The 18,379-nt window shown below is 44.1% G+C and overlaps 1 protein-coding gene and 1 long non-coding RNA gene across 2 annotated transcripts in view; one reads left to right on the forward strand and one right to left on the reverse strand.

Moving 5' to 3' along the window:
• The window catches only part of LOC145350300 (uncharacterized), a 41,781-nt gene extending 24,228 nt beyond the window's left edge, over positions 1 to 17,553 (reverse strand). The window contains exons 1-2 of the long non-coding RNA XR_013888173.1: positions 17,395 to 17,553; positions 73 to 109 (exon numbers count right to left, since the gene is read on the reverse strand). This is a non-coding gene — a long non-coding RNA (uncharacterized LOC145350300). The remainder of the gene's footprint in view (positions 1 to 72; positions 110 to 17,394) is intronic.
• The window catches only part of LOC145350299 (contactin-associated protein-like 5), a 644,548-nt gene that overhangs the window by 516,054 nt on the left and 110,115 nt on the right, over positions 1 to 18,379 (forward strand). The window contains exon 20 of the mRNA XM_080199493.1: positions 3,091 to 3,224. Coding sequence (XP_080055619.1) covers positions 3,091 to 3,224 — 134 coding nt within the window. The remainder of the gene's footprint in view (positions 1 to 3,090; positions 3,225 to 18,379) is intronic.

The raw sequence follows: 18,379 nt of genomic DNA on the forward strand, positions 1-18,379 counted from the left end.
CATGAAACCATTGTCGGAAAAATCCATCTGGTTCACTAATGTCCTTTGGGGAAAGAAATCTGCCATCCTTACCTGGTCTGGCTGGCATATGACTCATGTTGGAGCAAACCTGAAATTAAAAGATATAAGATGGTTACCTAGCACAAAATGGACTCTGTGAAAAGACATTAAGATGTGCTGACTTAGGCACAGACATTGCACAATGAGTTAAATCCTGTTAGTGTCTAATTACTACAGAAAATAAATCAGACCTTGAGGCCCAGATGATCAGCTTAGCTTGAGATAAGGTAAAACCAAAACAATGAGTTTTCTTAACAAGATCAGTCATTGAAAGAAGGGCATAAATGTATAACAATGTGCTAACTGCTAATGTCCATACTTGTCCACTGTTTGAAAATGTATACAAGAAGTCAGCTGCTATTTTAAAGTTGAGAGGGTGACTGCGAGCACTGCGGAGAGCCCAATTCTTCTCCCAAAGCTTTGTGCGATAAACTGCATGTTGAATCTTTAAATCTGACTCCGAGTAGTGATTTTCCCACAATGCTCCAGAGCCACAGCAATGTGGTTGACTCGCATCTAGAGATGGGCAATAATTGCTGTCTAGCCAGTGACGCCCATACCTCGTGAATGAATAAAAAAAAATGGTGAGGGGCAGTGCATGGACAGGTCTGTTGACCTCAGGTGGGATTTTCCTGTTTCAGGGCGAATGCTGCTGGAAAACCCCACCCCAAAAATCTGATAAATGTTCATTTAATAATTTTTAAAATCTCGAATAACAATTTGCTACACGCAAGTGTGAGACCAAAAACTTAAATTGATTCCTTCCTGGACCAAGAAGAGATCTATGGCCTTATATAAACAAATTTCAAATCATTTAAATGCTGAAAGGGAAGTGAGATGAGGAGGTTTCAGGAAGGAATTCAAGAGATTGGTGTTAATTGTGAACCACTACATTCTGCAGTAAGTTTCATGGGCAATTGATAGGCAAATTTTGCGAGCTTATAATCATCTGGCAAGCTCATAAATATTGTCTGTCGTCTGAGGAAACACTAAGTCAGTTACGATTATATTCACTGGAATTTAGAAGAGTGAGGGGGAATCTCATAAAACTTATAAAATTCTACAAGGGTTAAACAGGGCAGATTCAAAAACAATGGGCCAAATTTTACCATCGCAATGCGCCCATTTTCGGGTGTGAAAACTTGGTAAAGTCGGATGAGTGGTGTGTAGCACAATCCGTGCTCATCTCTGCTCTGGTGCCTCCCTTACCAAGGCCCAAAAATGGCCACGATTGGGACTGTGCCCAAAATGGGTGGGACGTTTGCATGCATTTAAATTGACTTAATGGGCTGCACGCTCAACTTTCCTGGCACTTCCCCCTTTACCACCGTGTTCGCCCATCCAGAATCAGCGCAAAACATACATGCTCCGCAAAAGTCTGACTGGGGAGTTCCAGTTAGTGAGGAGGTAGGTGCCCAGCGTCCGACAGCTCTCTGCTTGAGACCAGTGGGGCGAAGTGGGGGAGGGGCTCACAATCAGTTTGTATGGTGAGCGGGGGGGAGGAACGGTGGCGTTGAGGGGATAAAGGATCAGTGATGTCGGTGGGGCAACGTCTGTGGGGGCCAGAGGAAGGCATCATCCAGCCCGGGAGGGGTATGGCAGGGGAAACACACTGTATAGTTATTTTTCCGCGCCTGCGCAGTTGGAGGCACCGATCGGAGCTGTAGATTTTCGGGTATGTTAAGCCTTGCGCATAGGCTTGTGCCGCGCAATTCGGAATCACTGATACTTTTTCAGGCAGAGTGTGTATGGGGGAGCCTGAGAACGGGTCTAAAAGTCGGATCTCAAACACTCCCAGTTTCAAGTCTACTCAGAACTTAGAATCAAAGTGTTAAAATAGGGCCCAATGTTCCCAATGGCGGGGGAGTTCAGAACTAGGGATCATAGTTTGAGGATTAGGGGTAAATCTTTTAGAATTGAGGTGTGGAGAAATTTCTTCACTCAGAGGGTGATGGATGTGTAGAATTTAGTGTCATGTTCGACACAACATCGTGGGCAAAGGGCCCGTTCCTGTGCTATACTTTTCTATGTTCTATCATTCTGCCTTGAAGTACTTCCTTCCACTGATCCTACTTTTATCTTTCTGAGTCATTGGAAAGGATGGACCTTTTTATGTGCAATCAAGGTCACCAACCATTTCTTTTTTTTTAACGAGATTGTATTGCATTTGAAGTCACTATCCTGTTGAATGCTGGTTGAATGCTGCTGGGATTTTTCAATACAATCATTGGAAATCCCTGGCTTGGTCTGGTGCTGGGACTCTCCGGTGCTGCTGCAGAGAATGGAGTCTTGGCTAAATACCAAATTCTCCATTCTCGCTGGCAACGAGGCCAGGAATGAACGAGGTCAGAACATCCTGCTCTATAAGTCTGGCGCAGTACCTACTCTCACAGTCTCGGTACCACATCACCCTGCTGCCCACCGCCACACCCCCCCACCCCACCTCCAGTTCTCACAGCTCTGACAGAACCTGCTCTAATGGACCCCCCCCCGCCGTAGAGAATGTCCCAATCTGCGAGATTTGCCCACCCCAGAGAATGTGCTGAAATCATCCAGGAATGCAATGGCTCCCAGGTACGCCTCACCCCAATGATTTTATTATCAATTTAATTCAGGAGACAACCCATTAATAACTTTTTAATTGATACTTTCCCACCCCAATTACTGCAGGCTTTATTTTATCATCGATAGCACAGCACCAGATGTTTGCGCAATGTATTTTTCAATATATTAGTATTGAACGGTTAGCTATTATATCATTTAAATTGAAAATTTATGAAAAGCACATTAAAATGACAAATGTATGACAAATTAAAAAGTATCCTCCAATATTAGAGATGTCAGGTTTTATTACATGAGCAAATATGTTTAATACGTGTGTTGTTGTATACCCGAACCTGTGTTTTCTTTTTACATTATTATCTTTCCTTGAGTACAAAAACGGGCTCGGCACCTGAATTTTGACCTGTGTTTATTCTGTGCAGCAGATTGTATCTCTTCAATTGAAATCAATCAACTCTTTCCTTCCAGGGAGCTTTCAAATAAGATACAAACTGGACGGTGATAAAGATCCTGTTTGCCTGAGCGTTGATACCAGAAACTGGGCAGACGGCCAGCTTCACAGCGTCAAGATCGATCGAGAAGGGAAGGACATCTACATTCAGGTAGTGTGCAGCATTAAGTTGTGCACCTTTTAAAGAGAGTATTTGACTCCATAGACAGCAATAATATTGTGGTCATGTACATAATTTGAATGTTGTTTGTGAGCTACACAAACTCCAGATCCTTTGGGTTTGGCTACATGATAATCTTGAGTAAAATTGGATTGTTGCATTCAAAGTAATTATGTGCATAGAATTTGTGCTTTGGGATGCATTGAGGTTATGAAAGCATCATATAATTTACAGGTGGCACGATGGGGCAGTAGTTAGCACTGCTCCCTCACATCACCAGGGATCTGGGTTTGATTCCTGGCTCTAGTTAAGGTCTTTGTGGAGTTTGCATGTTCTCCCCATATCTGTGTGGGTTTCCTCTAGGAGCTGTAGTTTCCTCCCACCATCTGAAAGATGTGTTGTTTGGGTGCATTGGCCATACACATTCTCCACTTTGATTTGGGGCGGCATAGTGGTTAGCACTGCTGCCTCACTGTGTCAGGTTTGGTTCCCAGCTTGGGATATTCTGTGCGTGTGGAGTTTGCACGTTCTCCCCATGTCTGCGTGGGTATCCTCCAGGTGCTCCGGTTTCCTCCCACAAAATGAAAAACGTGCTGATTAGGCTCAATGACCCGAACGGGCGCTGGAGTGTGGCAACTAGGGGAATTTCACAGTAATTTCATTGCAGTGTTAATGTAAGCCTTACACATGCTTAAGAAATAAATTTTAGCTTTATAAATGCAAGTCATTCTATTTCCTTTCTTCCTTCTTTCTTTAAGACAGTGTGGTTACCAAGAGCTCTATCTTTTGTGACCAGCACTTCAAAAATAATATCAACCACTTCCCGCTAATCCAGATTGTTGGGAAATTGTTCCACGTAATGATTGAAACTGCAGGAAGGCTCCGAGTTTACCTCTTTGTACCCAAACATTCAATCTCACTGCCTCTGTGCTTTCAGCAACAACCGAGATTGGCTCGGCGAGACATTTATCATTCTGATGGCTGCCTTTCGCTGCTTGCACCCTGCAGCCGTGCCACAGAGCTTTAAAAAAAAGGAGGACAAAAGCAGCCTTCTCTGAAGGCTCAGAGGAAAAGCTACATTCTCTGAACAACAGGCAAAGAAAAAGACACAGTGTGAGTGCTGCGGAGGCTGCTCTTCATCTGTCAATAAGTATCCATTGTATAGGGAATTAGATAAGTTTGAGGCTTCTGACATTCATTGCAAGCGCGCAGAAAACTTTTATAGTTTTGCAGTAACTGCACGGAGAATTATCGGAAACAAATGTGGGGTGGGGTGGAGGAGAGGGGAGATTGGAGGTGCGGAGGGGTGGGGGGGTGCCACAGTCAGGGGGAGGGGGGCAAGAGTTTGAGCAGCTCCAGTGCTCATTTCACACAGCGCCGGTTGGGAGATGCCATTGCTGACCTGATTTTTAAGGAACCTGAAGTCAGGAAGCCACTTGGCTAAACAGCAGCATGAGCAGAGTCTGGTATAGAACTCACTGGGAGAAGGGATGCTTAATAATTCATCAAGTCGTGGCTTTGCCTTGGCTCTCGTAAAATACAAAGCCTAATTGTTCCATTTTCTGGAGTCAGTTAATTAATGGTGTAGACATGATCTAATTGGATATTGCTCGTACAGCTCAGAGACTAGTGTAAATTATTAAAGACAGGATACTGTCCAGTAGGTGCTATGATTCATTTTAATTGGGACATTCAATTTCAGTTACAATGAACAAAAGCATTACTTACTAGGGTTTAGAAGTCAGATTATCAAACTGAAGACTCCATTCTCTGGTTATCTATCAGCACATTGACATGGCCATCAGATTTCTGTGCAGTTGTCTGAATATTTCCATCTTTTGCCTATCTATCGGCGGACTAACTTCTGTAGCTGTAAACCCACAAGGTATACCCACAGGGGAAGCAATGGCTTAGCGGTATTATTGCTAGACTATTAATCCAAAAACTCAACTAATGTCTTGGGGACCAACGTTCAAATCTCGCTATGATGGAATCTGAATTCAATTTAAAAAAACGTGGATTTAAGAATCTACTGAAAACCATTGCTGATTGTCAGAAAAACCGATGTAGCTCACTAATATTGTTTAGGAAAAGAAATCTGCCGTCCATACTTGGTCTAGCCGACATGTAAGTCCACAGCCACAGCAGTTTAAAGTTTATTTATTTGTGTCACAAGCAGGCTTACATTAACACCACAATGAAATTATAGTGAAAATTCCCGAGTCACCACACTCTGGCATCTGTTTGGGTACACCTAGGGAGAATTTAGCATGGCTAATGCACCTAACTAGCACATCTTTCGGGCTGTAGGAGGAAACCAGAGCACCCGGAGGAGACACAGGGAGCACGTGCAGGCTCTGCACATACAGTGACCCAGGCCGGCAGTCAAACCCAGGTCCCTGGTGCTGTGAGGCAGCTGTGCCAACCACTGTGCCACTGTGCTGCCCTTGACAGTGTGGCTGACTCTCAACTGCCTTTGAGCAACGAGGGATGGGCAAGAAATACTGACCAGCCAATGCCCATGTCCCCCAAATAAATTTTTAAAAAATGAATTACTTCAATTGGGACCCAAGCTCTGGAATTCCCTCCCTAAATCTCTCCATCTCACTAACTCTACTTCCTCCTGTATGGTACTGTAGTTCCATGTGTGGGGTTAGATGCGAGAATGAGCCCGGATAAGATACTCTATCAGAGAGTCGGTGCAGACTTGATTGGGCAAATGGCCTCCTTCTGCACTGCAGAGATTCTATGATATACTGAATGGACAGCTGAGCCAATTCTCAAGATCTACTTTAGTTGTATCTGCTGCTAAATGTGGAATTTATAGTCAATAAGCGATGGCAATTTTACTGTAAATTTTTAGTTAACTTATTTTGATTCTTGGTTTTAGAAGTGAGTTGGTCACTCAAAATAATAATTAGTGTTTGCATTCTTTCCTTTTAAACTGTGAAATCTCGTGGAATCAATCTTTCAGTAAATAGGTGGGACATTTCATATTTTTTTCTCCAAAGCGTTATTGGTCTTGACTGAGATCATAACAAGACTTCTTAAAGTTGTGGTTTGGTTTAGCTCTGTTGGCTGGGCAGCTGGTTAGTGATGCTGAAGCTACGCCAACAGCACAGGTTCAATTTCTGAGGTTATTCACAAAGGCCCCACCTTCTCTATCCTGTGATGATCCTCAGGTTAAGTCACTGCCCATAGTCATCTGGGACTATGGTAACTTTGCACTTTTACTTCTTAAAGTCTACTTTCCCTTTGACCAAGCTTTTAATCATCCAACCAAACATCTCCTAATGGGACACAGTGTCAAATGTTGCATTTTATCCCTCCTCTAAACTTCCTGCCTGATGACATTTTAGCACATTGTACTTTGTAAATACAAGTTATTGTTGTGTATAGAAACAAAACAAATAATATGTGGGAGAACGTTAGCTAAGCTTTCCATTTGAATAGCTGTAGGTTCCTGAAAGTGTCTCAATATTTACAGGTGGTCTTTGAATTTATAAACCATTGACTTCAGCGAATGAGGTTGAATGGTTGACTTGAAATAGCCTGAGAACCTTAAGATACCAGAAGGTAATTATACTTATTTGAGAGGTTGAACAGCCAAGATATTCACTCAGGACTACTTTGAAGGTATAGAGATAAAAAAATAAGGAGCCTTGGGCACAACCTTCACATCTTGTTGAGCACAGAAGCAACAGATGCCTGAAAACTAATTAATGTTACTTCAGGTTTGAAAAGGTGAGAGCCATGTTCTTCAGAATTATGGTCATGTTAGCCTGATATCTAAAATGGGCACCACAATTATTAAGCAAAGGAAGTATTTTCTTCTTAATGAGAATTATGCTGATAAAGTCACGGCATCGTGGGTTTAGGCAAGACAGAACATGTCCAACAAATTTCTTGGAAATCTTTGAGGATGTAAGAGTGTTAAACAATAATGGTGATATAATTGGTCTTGTAAGTCTCCACTGTTACAAAGCTTTTGATGAGATCCCATGCCAGAAATCAAAGTAGAACTTGTGAGGCTAAGTAGGAAGCTGTAAACTGATAATGATGGGTTAGATAATAGCAACTAGAGAGTACTTACCAGTGGTGATGGCACTATTACAGGATAGCTAAGATCAGCAAACTCTCCTGAAGCTCTAGTCTGGGGATATTACACCTACCAAAATATTTATTAACGATCGTGACATGGGTACAGTGAATAGAATGCCTAACTTTACTTGGGGCGATGCCAAGCTTTGTAGGAAAGGATTCATTTCTGGGGCGAGGCATGATTTAAACAGATCTGTCCAGGCAATAAACATGCAAATAAGCAGTGGGCTGACATACTGTATAAGTTTATTTATTAGTGTCACAAATAGGCTTACATTAACACCGCAATAATGTTACTATGAAAATCCCCTTGTCGCCACACTCCAGCACCTGTTTGGGTACACTGAGGTGATGTTCGCATGGCCAATGCACCTAACCAGCACGTCTTTCAGAATGTGGGAGGAAACCAGAGCACCCGAAGGAAACCCACACAGACACAGGGAGAATGTGCAAACTTCACACAGACAGTGACCCAAGCCAGGAATTGAACACGGGTCCCTGGTGCTGTGAGGCAGCAGTGCTAACCACTGTGCTAGTCTACTGAATACTTAAGGTTATTTATGATATTACTAAATTTGGCAACGAAGAAATCTTTGTGTCACAATGGAATACTTAAATGTCTTTCTAATGTTATTTTAAATGGATCATCTCACATCAAATTAAATGGATTTTAAGATAGCTGACCACACATGTTCAAATCAGAATTGGTGGATTTCCATCATGGAGGTTTTTTTAAAATTTATTTGTGGAACCCGAGTGTCACTGGCTGGGCCAGCATTTATTGCCCATGTTACCCAAAGGCAGTTGAGGGTCAACCACATTGTTGTGGCTCTGGAATCACATGTAGGGCAGACCAGGTAGGGATGGCAGATTTCCTTCCCTCAAGGACATTAATGAACCAGATGGGTGTTTCTGACAATTGACAATGGTTTGATGGCCATCAGTAGAATTCTAATTCCAGATTTTTTTATATTGAGTTCAGATTCCTCCACCTGCCATGGTGGGATTCAAAGCCAGGTCCCCAGAACATTAGTTGAGTTTCTGGATTAATAGTCTAGCCTTAATACCGCTAGGTCACCACGTCATGGAAGTGCCTGTTGAATGCTCATTCCACTGGCTATACAAAGAAAAAAAGGGCAAAGGCTTATTCCATCAGCTCTTTCCTCCTGGGTTCACTGCCCCAGAAATTAGGCTTCCAAAAGTAACATGTCTGGTCATGGGCCATCCTGTAAACCTCTATCCGACCACACAAGTTGAAAATACTTCCTTTCCTTCATAAATGTGGTACCATTTTAGATATCAGGCTAACATGACTATGATTCTAAAGAATATGGCTGCCACCTTTTCAAACCTGAAGTAATATTTTTCAATCACCACTCCGATTAAGTCCATGACAAAGAGAGATCCGTGGGCAGCCTTCTAATTCTACCATGGCTGGATGATCCCATTCTCACTGGAAAGACGGAGGTTAAGGGGTGACCTGATAGAGGAGTACAAGATGGCCAAGGCCTTCTGAATAGCAATCAAAAGGCCCCATTGTTAGGAATATGATGTCATGCAAATAAACTTGAAGTTTGCAAGTTCGGCCAACTGTACTGGTTTTCTGATGCCAAAGCCATCCATATATCAGGCTCTGGCCAGCCCACGCCACTCACACATCCAGAATTGGGGGGTGCTTGTGATGACTTCAGCCATGCTAATGAGGTTGGCTTGCTAGAGTATGCACTAACTGATGAGTCCTAATTGATGTTTAGATCAGGGAGCCTCATGCTCCTTATTTAAAGCAGGTGTGTCAGAGTCCCAGCCTGCATTCAGCAGGGAGCAGCTAGAAAGCTGGCTGTGTACAGATGTATGGTGTAAATAAAGTAACTTGGTGATGGGGCTTTTACTTCCGTGGACTTATTACAGGGCTGTTGGCTCCTGATTGGCCAGCAACTCTCAGACGCAGGGCATCTGCTCCATACCAGGATTTCCGAGGAATTCCCCCCCCATTCCCTCACAGGAACCTGGAAGCCCAATGACAAGCATGGGTACAGGTAGCAAGTCATCTGATTGGAATTAAATCTCATCATCCACTCTGAAAGGCTGAGGCGGGTTTGCCACCTTGTGGAGGCAGTAGGCTGGTGGATGGTGTTAAATCTCCTAATACTGAGGTGTCTCCTCAAGAATGACTCCACAGCCAGGAGTCAGGGAACACAGACCTTTATTCAGTCTAATGGTTCCACCCTCCAAACGTTGACTGTCCACTCAGGGTGGTTCCCAGCCAGCTCACATGACCCATTTCCTTAAAGAGGCTATACCCCAACATGCATAACGGATCTGTCCCTCTGCCATGACTTTTTTTTTCTAACAAAAGAGAAAATGCTGGAAACTCTCAGTAAGACTGGCAGCTTCTATAAGTAGAGACAAGAGCTGATGTTTTGAGTCCAGATGACCCTTTGTCAAAGCTTTTCTGCCAGACCTGCTGAGATTTTCTCTTTTGGTTTCAGATTCTAGAATCTGCAGTAATTTGCTTTTATCCACTATTTGTTTTCCTGTTGATACTGACATTAATAAGTTTAATACCCTGTTCTTTGCTTCTGACAATTTAACATCAAATCAACTTTGGGCAGGGTGTGTGTGCGTGTGTGTGTGTGTGTGTGTGTGTCGGGGTGTTTGTGTGTTGTGCATGTGTCGGTGTATGTGTGTGTGTGTGTTGTGTGTGTGGTGTGTGTATGTGTCATGTGTGTTGTGCATGTGTCAGTGTATGTATGTGTGTGTTGTGTGGCTGTGTGTGCATGTCGTGTGTGTGGCGGTGTGTGTGGGGGGGGGGTGGTGGAATGTGGAGGTCGTGTGTGCAATTTAATTGGGTGAGTGTGTGGTAGATGGTAATGATGCCACTTTTCCATCTCCACTCTGATTAAGTTGGTGACAGAGGCACCCAGGGGCCACCTTCCAACTCTAACCATCAACTGAGGCCCAGAAGATGAGCAATTAGTGCTTAATTAAAGACCATTTCCCACTGCTGCTACTATTACCCATGACGTGGAAATGCCGGCGATGGACTAGGGTAAACACAGTAAGAAGTCTCACAACACCAGGTTCAAGTCCAACCAGTTTATCTGATAGTAAACCCACAGGCTTTTGGAAACGCTGTTCCTTCATCAGGTGTGTGGAAGGTTCTGATCCTATTTGTCATGTCAGCGCTTTACAGCCGATGATATACTGCTGAAAAGTACTCCTGTAATGTAGGGAAAATAGCATGCAATTATGCACAGGAAGATCCCAACAACAGCAGTGTGATAATGACCTATAACCTGCTTTAGTGATATTGATCGAGGGATAATTATTGGCCGAGATTCTTTTGTTCTTCTGTGATATGATGCCATGGGATCTTTGATGTTCACCCGAGTTGGGAGACCAGACCTTGGTTTAAAGTGTCACCTGAAAGACAGTGCCTTTGACAGTGTAACACTCCCTCAATACATAGAAACATAGAAATTAGAAGCAGGAGTAGGCCATTTGGCCTTTCGAGCCTGCCCCACCTTTCATTTTGATCATGGCTGATCATCGAATTCAACAACCTAATATACATTTCACCCCATTTCCCTTAATCCCTTTTGCCCCAGGAGCAATACCTAATTTCTTCTTGAAATCACACAACATTTTGGCCTCAACTACTTTCTGTGGTGGTGAATTCCATAGATTGACCACCCTCTGGGTGAAGAAATTTCTCCTCACCTCAGCCATAAAAGATTTAGCCCTTATCCTCAAACTATGACCCCTAGTTCTGGACTCCCTCACCATTGGGAACATTCTTTCTGAATCTACCCTGTCTAATCCTGTTAGAATTTTATAAGTTTCTATGAAATCCCCTCTCACTCTTCTGAACTCCAGTGAATGTAATCCTAATCAACTTGGTCTACCCTCATATGACAGATCTGCCATCCCAGGATTCAGCCTAGTAAATCTTCGCTGCACTCCCTCTATAGCAAAGTCATCCTTCCTCAGATAAGGTCACCAGTTTAGAATCATAGAATCCCTACAATGCAGAAGGAGGCTATTTGGCCCATCAAGCCTGCATGAATCACAATGTGACTCAGGCCCTCTCCCTTTAACCCCACCTATTTACCCCTAGTTCTCCTGACACTAAGGGAAAATTTAGCATGACCAATCCACTTAACCTGCACATCTTTGGACTGTGGGAGGAAACCAGAGCACCCAGAGGAAACCCATGCAGAGACGGAGAGAATGTGCAACCCCACACAGATAGTGACCTGATGCCATAATTGAACCCGAGTCAGTACAGTACCCTGTATTATTCTGGAGTGTTAACCTAAATTTTATCCTCAACTCTTGAGAGCAGGATTGGAATCCTTTACCCACTGACACAGAGGTGTTACTGCTTGCGATTAACTCTGATATTTACTTCCATTGGTAGTCGGAGATCAGGAGTTCGGAAGCCAGGAACGACAGTTGCCAGTGGGACTCGAGCCCACGTGCCAGTCAGGAGCCGGCCACACATGCACAGTTCATTGTTTCCATGTATGTGCTGGCCACAGTTAATCATTTTGACCTTCTTTAGGCTTGGAACAGACCCTGGGGAGTTGTGCAGAGGAGAAGGAGGAAAAGTGAAGCAGCACCACAGCTAAGGCCAGGTGGCTTGGAAATGAATGTCATTGCAAAGAGTATGTCCCAGGGAGCAGGGTGCAGGAGAGGGATGGGAGGAAGGTCCCAAACCAAGAGGCATGTCCCAAACAAATGAATGGGACAGAGAGAGGTCCAAACAGACAATCCCAACTAAGGAAAAAGGGCAGAGATCTGAAGCAAATCCTGTTAGAGCAGAGATCAATATAGTACAGGAACAGGCCCTGATCTAGATAGGCTGGGCGAATGGGCCAGGAAATGGCAAATGGAATTTAATGTTGGCAAGTGTGAGGTGGTTCACTTTGGTAGGAAGAATGGTAGGAAGGACTATTACTTACGTGGCGAAAAACTGCAGCAGGCGACGGTGCAGAGGGACCTCGGGGTCCTTGTGCATGAGTTGCAAAAACCCAGCTTGCAGGTGCAGCAGGTGGTCAGGAAGGCGAATGGGATGCTGGCCTTCATAGCGAGGGGGATTGAATATAAAAGTAGGGAGGTCTTGCTGCAGCTGTATAGGGCATTGGTGAGGCCGCAGCTGGAGTACTGTGTGCAGTTTTGGGCGCCGCACCTGCGCAAGGATATTTTGGCCCTGGAGGGAGTGCAGAGGAGGTTTACTAGGCTGATACCGGAGTTGAGGGGATTGAGCTATGAGGAGAGGCTGAATAAACTAGGCTTGTACTCGTTAGAGTTTAGAAGAATGAGGGGAGATCTCATTGAGACGTATAAGATGATGAATGGGATGGATAGGATAGAGATGGAGAGACTCTTCCCGCTCAAAAAAGACAGTAGGACTAGGGGGCACAGCCTCAAGATAAAGGGGAGGCGGTTTAGAACGGAGTTGAGGAGGAACTTCTTCACTCAAAGGGTGGTGAATCTCTGGAATTCTCTGCCCGTTGAAGTGGTGGAGGCTGCCTCGCTAAATATTTTTAAGAAGCGGGTTGATGGGTTCTTGATAAGAGAGGGGATTAAGGGTTATGGGGAGAGGGCGGGAAAGTGGAACTGAGCCACAACAGATCAGCCATGATCTTATTGAATGGCGGGGCAGGCTCAAAGGGCTAGATGGCCTACTCCTGCTCCTATTTCTTATGTTCTTAAGTCTGTGCTGACCCATGACACCTTTCTAAACTAAAGACCTCGTGTGAAGTAAAGTTGAGACAATGGTGCAGAGCAATGGGCTCCAAATTGAAGAGGGAGAGCTGTAGGGAGCAGACTTGAAGCAACATGAGCTTGAGAGTCTATGTGGTAGATATAGTAAAATAATTTCAGTTTTCTGAATGAGGCAGCACAGTGGTTAGCACTGCTGCCTCACTGCACCAGGGACCTGGGTTCGATTCCCGGCTTGGGTCACTGTCTGTGTGGAGTTTACACATTCTCTCTGTGTCTGTGTGGGTTTTCTCCGGGTGGCCTGTTTTCCTCCCACAGTCCAAAGACGTACTGATTAGGTGCATTGGCCATGCTAAATTCTCCCTCAGTGTACCCAAACAGGTGCCGGAGTGTGGCGACTGGGGGGGGAGATTTTTCACAGTAACTTCATTGCAGTGTGAATGTAAGCCCACTTGGGACACTGATAAATAAGCTTCAAATTTGTATTACTGGGGTGAAGTAATAGTGAATATTTGAATCACTCTCATGAAATCCCAACAGAAGAGGCCATTCAGGCTATCAAGTCTGCACCAATTCTCTGGCAGAGTAATTTACCCAAACCCTCTTGCTGTAACCCATTTACCATGCCTAATTCATTGAGGTTCCATATCTTGGGACACTAAGGGGTAATTTAGCAAGGTCAATCCACCTAAGCTGCACATCTTTGGCCAATGGGAGGAAGCCCACGAAGACATGGGGAGAATGTGCAAATTCCACCAAGTCAGTCACCCGAGGCCAGAATTGAACCCGGGACCCTGGTGCTGTGAGGCAGCAGTGCTAACCACTGAGCCACTGTTTGGCCCTAACACGGCTAAGCATTAGTGCAGATGATCAGTGAAAGAGGAGACTTACTTAAGTCTTTCAAGTTCCAAGAATAAAAAGCTTCAAGTCTGTCTCATGGTTCTTATTTGCAGTCCTTTGTTGCTCATCATTGAGCATGGATGCCACAAATATCCCCTGAGATGTCTCACTGTCCAGGGTTGGTTATGCAACTTTACAAAGTTTGATTTGAGTTGATTTGATTTGATTTATTAGTGTCACATGTATTAGCTGGGGAATATATTGTTACAGGCATAGCTAGGGTGTAGAGAAAGATCAACTTAACGGGAGGTTGGCCCATTCAAAAATCTGACAGCAACAGGGAAGAATCTGTTCTTGACTTGGTTCATACGTGACCTCAGACTTCTGCATCTTTTTCCCAATGGAAGAAGGTGGAAGAGAGAATGTGCGGGTTGCGTGGAGTCCTTGGTTTTGCCGGCTGCTTTGCCAAGGCAGCAGGAAGTGTAGTCAGAGTGAATGGGTGGGAGGCTGGTTTTGACGATGGATTGGGCTAAATTCATGATCTTTTGTAGCTTTTGTAGCTACTCGAGAAGTATTCTTTATCTAAATACCAAACCCTTAAAATCTGGGCCCCTAGACTTCTCAAAAAAGGGCAATTAGCTCAGTAACCTCTGAGTCAGTAATCAGCAGCTTCCCATCCTTCAGCCCCAGCTCCTGCTCCAATTATTAATTCAATCATGAAAATTAGGATTAATGGAGGTCCAGAGAGATTTTAGAGATCACAGAATCACAAGAACTAGATGCAAAAAGTAATCCAAAAGACTAATCGAACTTTAACCTTGACAACTACAGGTCCAGAATATAAAAGGGAAGAAGATTCACTACAGAAAGCAATACAAAGCTCCTATTTAGAACACATCTGGAGTACAGTTTTGGGTACCACACTTTAGCTTTATTAATCTTGGAAGGGGAATTGCAAATTCATCAGGATGTCACCAAGATTTCAATGGTTAGATGATGAGGCGAGGTTACATGAACAAAGCACAGTGGCACAGTTATTAGCACTGTTGCCTCATAGCACCAGGGACCCGGGTATGATTCCCGGCTCGGGTGACTGTTTGTGTGGAGTTTGCACGTTCTCCCCACGTCTAAGTGAGATTCCTCTGAGTGCTCTGGTTTCTTCCCAGAGTCCAAAGATATGTGGGTTAGGTTGATTGGCTGTGCTGGATTGCTCTTTAGTGCTGGGGGATTAGCGTGTGGTTATGGGGATAGGACCTGAGTGGGATTGTTGTTGGTGAAGGCTCGATGGGCTGAATGGCCTCCTTCTGCACTGTAGGGATTCTATGTTTTGTCACCGGGCATCACAGTTGCTCCTTTTCAGCAGTTGCAGCAATGCGAATTTCTCTGCTGCCCCGAATGTCCTGCTCTGACAGCCATTTCAGAAGAGGGACACCAGCCCTAGCCTGTCCTGAACAACTATAGCGAGCCCACAGTCAGGAAAACAGTCAGAGGAAAAACTTTTCATGATGCTGCCATGCAGTAACAAAAGCCACCACTAGATGGAGGTGCACCCCTGTATCATGACCATAGTCCAATGGGCGAGAGTGTTGTTCTCATATTTCACCTGGGTTTAAATTCAGCCGTGGACTAGCTGATATGTAACCTACAAATGAAATGAATGTTAATATTGTCAATCCAGTTTCTAATGATTGGTCAAGAGTATAACATTTCTCACAAAGTGGAACAAAATTCTAATTGCATGCTTTTTAAGCATGTTTACACAGCAAAGATTTGAGTTCAGAAATTTGTAGCATCATATAGCATCACCCACATCGTAAAATGTCCCCAGACACTTCACAGAAACATTACCGGAGAATATTTAAGTTTGCATAACTAGAGATATTGGCGCGCAGGATCATAGAAAGTATTATTTTCGGTTGTATCACAGCTTGGCTCCTGCTCTGTCTAAGACTGCAAAGAAGTATAGAGTGTTGTGAACAAAGTCCAGTCCATCACTCAAACCAACCTCCCACTCATTGACATTATCTACACTTCCCACTGCCTCAGAAAAGTAGCCAGCATAAATAAGGACGCCACGCACCCCTGGACATTCTCCCTTCCATCTTCTTCCGTCGGGAAAAAGATTCAAAAGTCTGAGGACACGTACCAACCGAGTCAAGAACAGCTCCTTCCCTGTTGCCATCAGACATTTGAATGGATCTACTTCACATTCAGTTGATCTTTCTCTGCACCCTCGCTATGACTGTAACACTTCATTCTGCACTTTCTCCTTCTCTATGAACAATATGTTGTGTCTATATAGCACACAATAGGCAATACTTTTCACTGTATGCTGATACATGTGACAATAATAAATCAAATCAAATTAAAAGTGAGAGATTTTAAGGGCTATTTATGGAATAATCCAAGATGATGCTGGAATGTGGTGACTTCTTGCAAGCTGTGACCAGCTAATTCTATCTTTTACTCTAGTTCAATGCTTTTAGAACTCTAACTCTTTTAAAATCTTGAGCAAGGCTTTAATTCTGATCTTTCTCTGCATTTTAGCTATGACTGAAACACAACATTGTGCACACTCTCCTTCTCTATGTACGGTATGCTTTGTCTGTGTTGGGTGCAAGAAACAATACAAAGATTTGGGTTCGGAAGTTGGTAGCATCAAATATCATCACTACATCGTAAAATGACAATAATAAATCGAATGATGGTAAGGAGCGGGATCAACAGACCAAGAGAGTTTCAGGGAGGGAAATTCAGAGCTTGCGAAAGAAATGACTGCCAGATAGTGGAGCGAAAGGAATCGGTCCCAGAGCAGAGGGAGATTTATTCTGCAACCTCGAGAAAAGGAGACCAGCCAGATGTGTATTGAAATAGTCAAGTCTAGAGGTACATGTTGGGATTTAAACCAGTACTGGAGTTTATGGCCAGAATTTTACCGGCACACCCCTCCGAGGCTCGTAAGATCGTGCTCGAGACCAATGAGGAAATCTGAGCCTCTGTTCTGTGTGCCAGTAAAATTGGGGCTCCTGTTTCCCTAATGTCGCTGTCTAATTTTCATGTGGTATTCAACAACAACCATTCAAGTAATAAACCAACCTCCCAACCATTGACTCCATCTATATTTCTACATTGACCCGAACAGGCGCCGGAGTGTGGCAACTCGGGGAATTTCACAGTAACTTCATTTCAGCGTTAATATAAGCCTTATTTGTGACGAATAAACGAACTACTTCCTAACTCAGTGGCCCCATGTGGAAGAGGGATTAAGTAATCCAGCAATGCCACTCATTCCACATCCTTCAACTGCAGTACCTTATCCTGCTTTTTTCAGTTGCTGTTATATTTCTGTGAGGACCCGAGGTCTTTGAGAAAGATCTGAAAACCTTCCTGGTAGCCGTTAGCTTCTCCGTGATGGCTTTGTCAGGGTAATGTTTAAATAATGAGAACAGCGACTCCAGTTTAATTAGTGTAGGTGCCGATACTGAGTACTTACATTTCTCCCGACTTGACTGGCCATGTCCTGAGGGTGCCTGGGCTAATGACACTACCTGCAGTTGCTGGTACGGTGCAGTTTTTCCCACAGTTATGTCATTGGTGGCTCGAAGCACCTGGATTCTGTCTGTATTTCCCCCCTCCCCCCGTCAAAACCTGAACAGCCTCAGCCTCTGGAGGGGCTAATTATCCGCTATCTGAACTGCGTTGGAGTGATATATGAGTCAGTGCGTTTGCTTTGCTTGGGCTTGTTACAGTGACAACACACAGTGGTGCCCCAGCTTTCCCTCTGAATTCAGAATTAGCGATCATCAAAAGACATAAACTGGCATGCACGTTGGCAAGAATAAGGGGCATCAAACGTTACATAATGCGATACCCCGCCCAGAGCTATTCCAGAAGCACCAACATCCTCTAGTCAAATGCATTAAAATTAGCAGATGTGTTTTTGAGATGAGGGCCAAAGAATGTTTAATAACAGCTACCGAAGAAAATGGCCTTGATCAAAGCTCAGGTCACTGTCTGTGTGGAGTTTGCACATTCTCCTCATGTCTGCGTGGGTTTCTTCCAGGTACTCTGGTTTCCCCCCACGGTCCAAAGATGTGCGGGTTAGGTTGATTGGCCATGCTAAAATTGCCCCTTAGTGTCCAGGGATGTGTAGGTTAGAAGGATTAGTGGGTATAACATGTAGGGATACGGGGGTAGTGCCTGGGTGGGATTGTGTTCGGTGCAGACTCGATGGGCCGAAGGGTCTCTTTCTGTACTGTAGGGTTCTATGATTCTATGAATTTGATTTGATTTGATTTATTATTATCTCATGTATTATTATACAGTGGAAAGTATTGCTTCTTGCACGCTATACAGACAGAGTATATCATTCATGGAGAAGGGAATGAGAGAGATATACTGTTACGGTAATAGCTAGGGTGTAGAGAAAGATCAACTTAATGCAAGGTAGGTCCATTCACTCGGTTGATGGCAGCAGG

The sequence above is a fragment of the Carcharhinus amblyrhynchos genome, chromosome 11 (genome assembly GCF_965287045.1).
Source record: "Carcharhinus amblyrhynchos chromosome 11, sCarAmb.v2.hapA, whole genome shotgun sequence".
In the NCBI taxonomy this organism is placed as follows: Eukaryota; Metazoa; Chordata; class Chondrichthyes; order Carcharhiniformes; family Carcharhinidae; genus Carcharhinus; species Carcharhinus amblyrhynchos.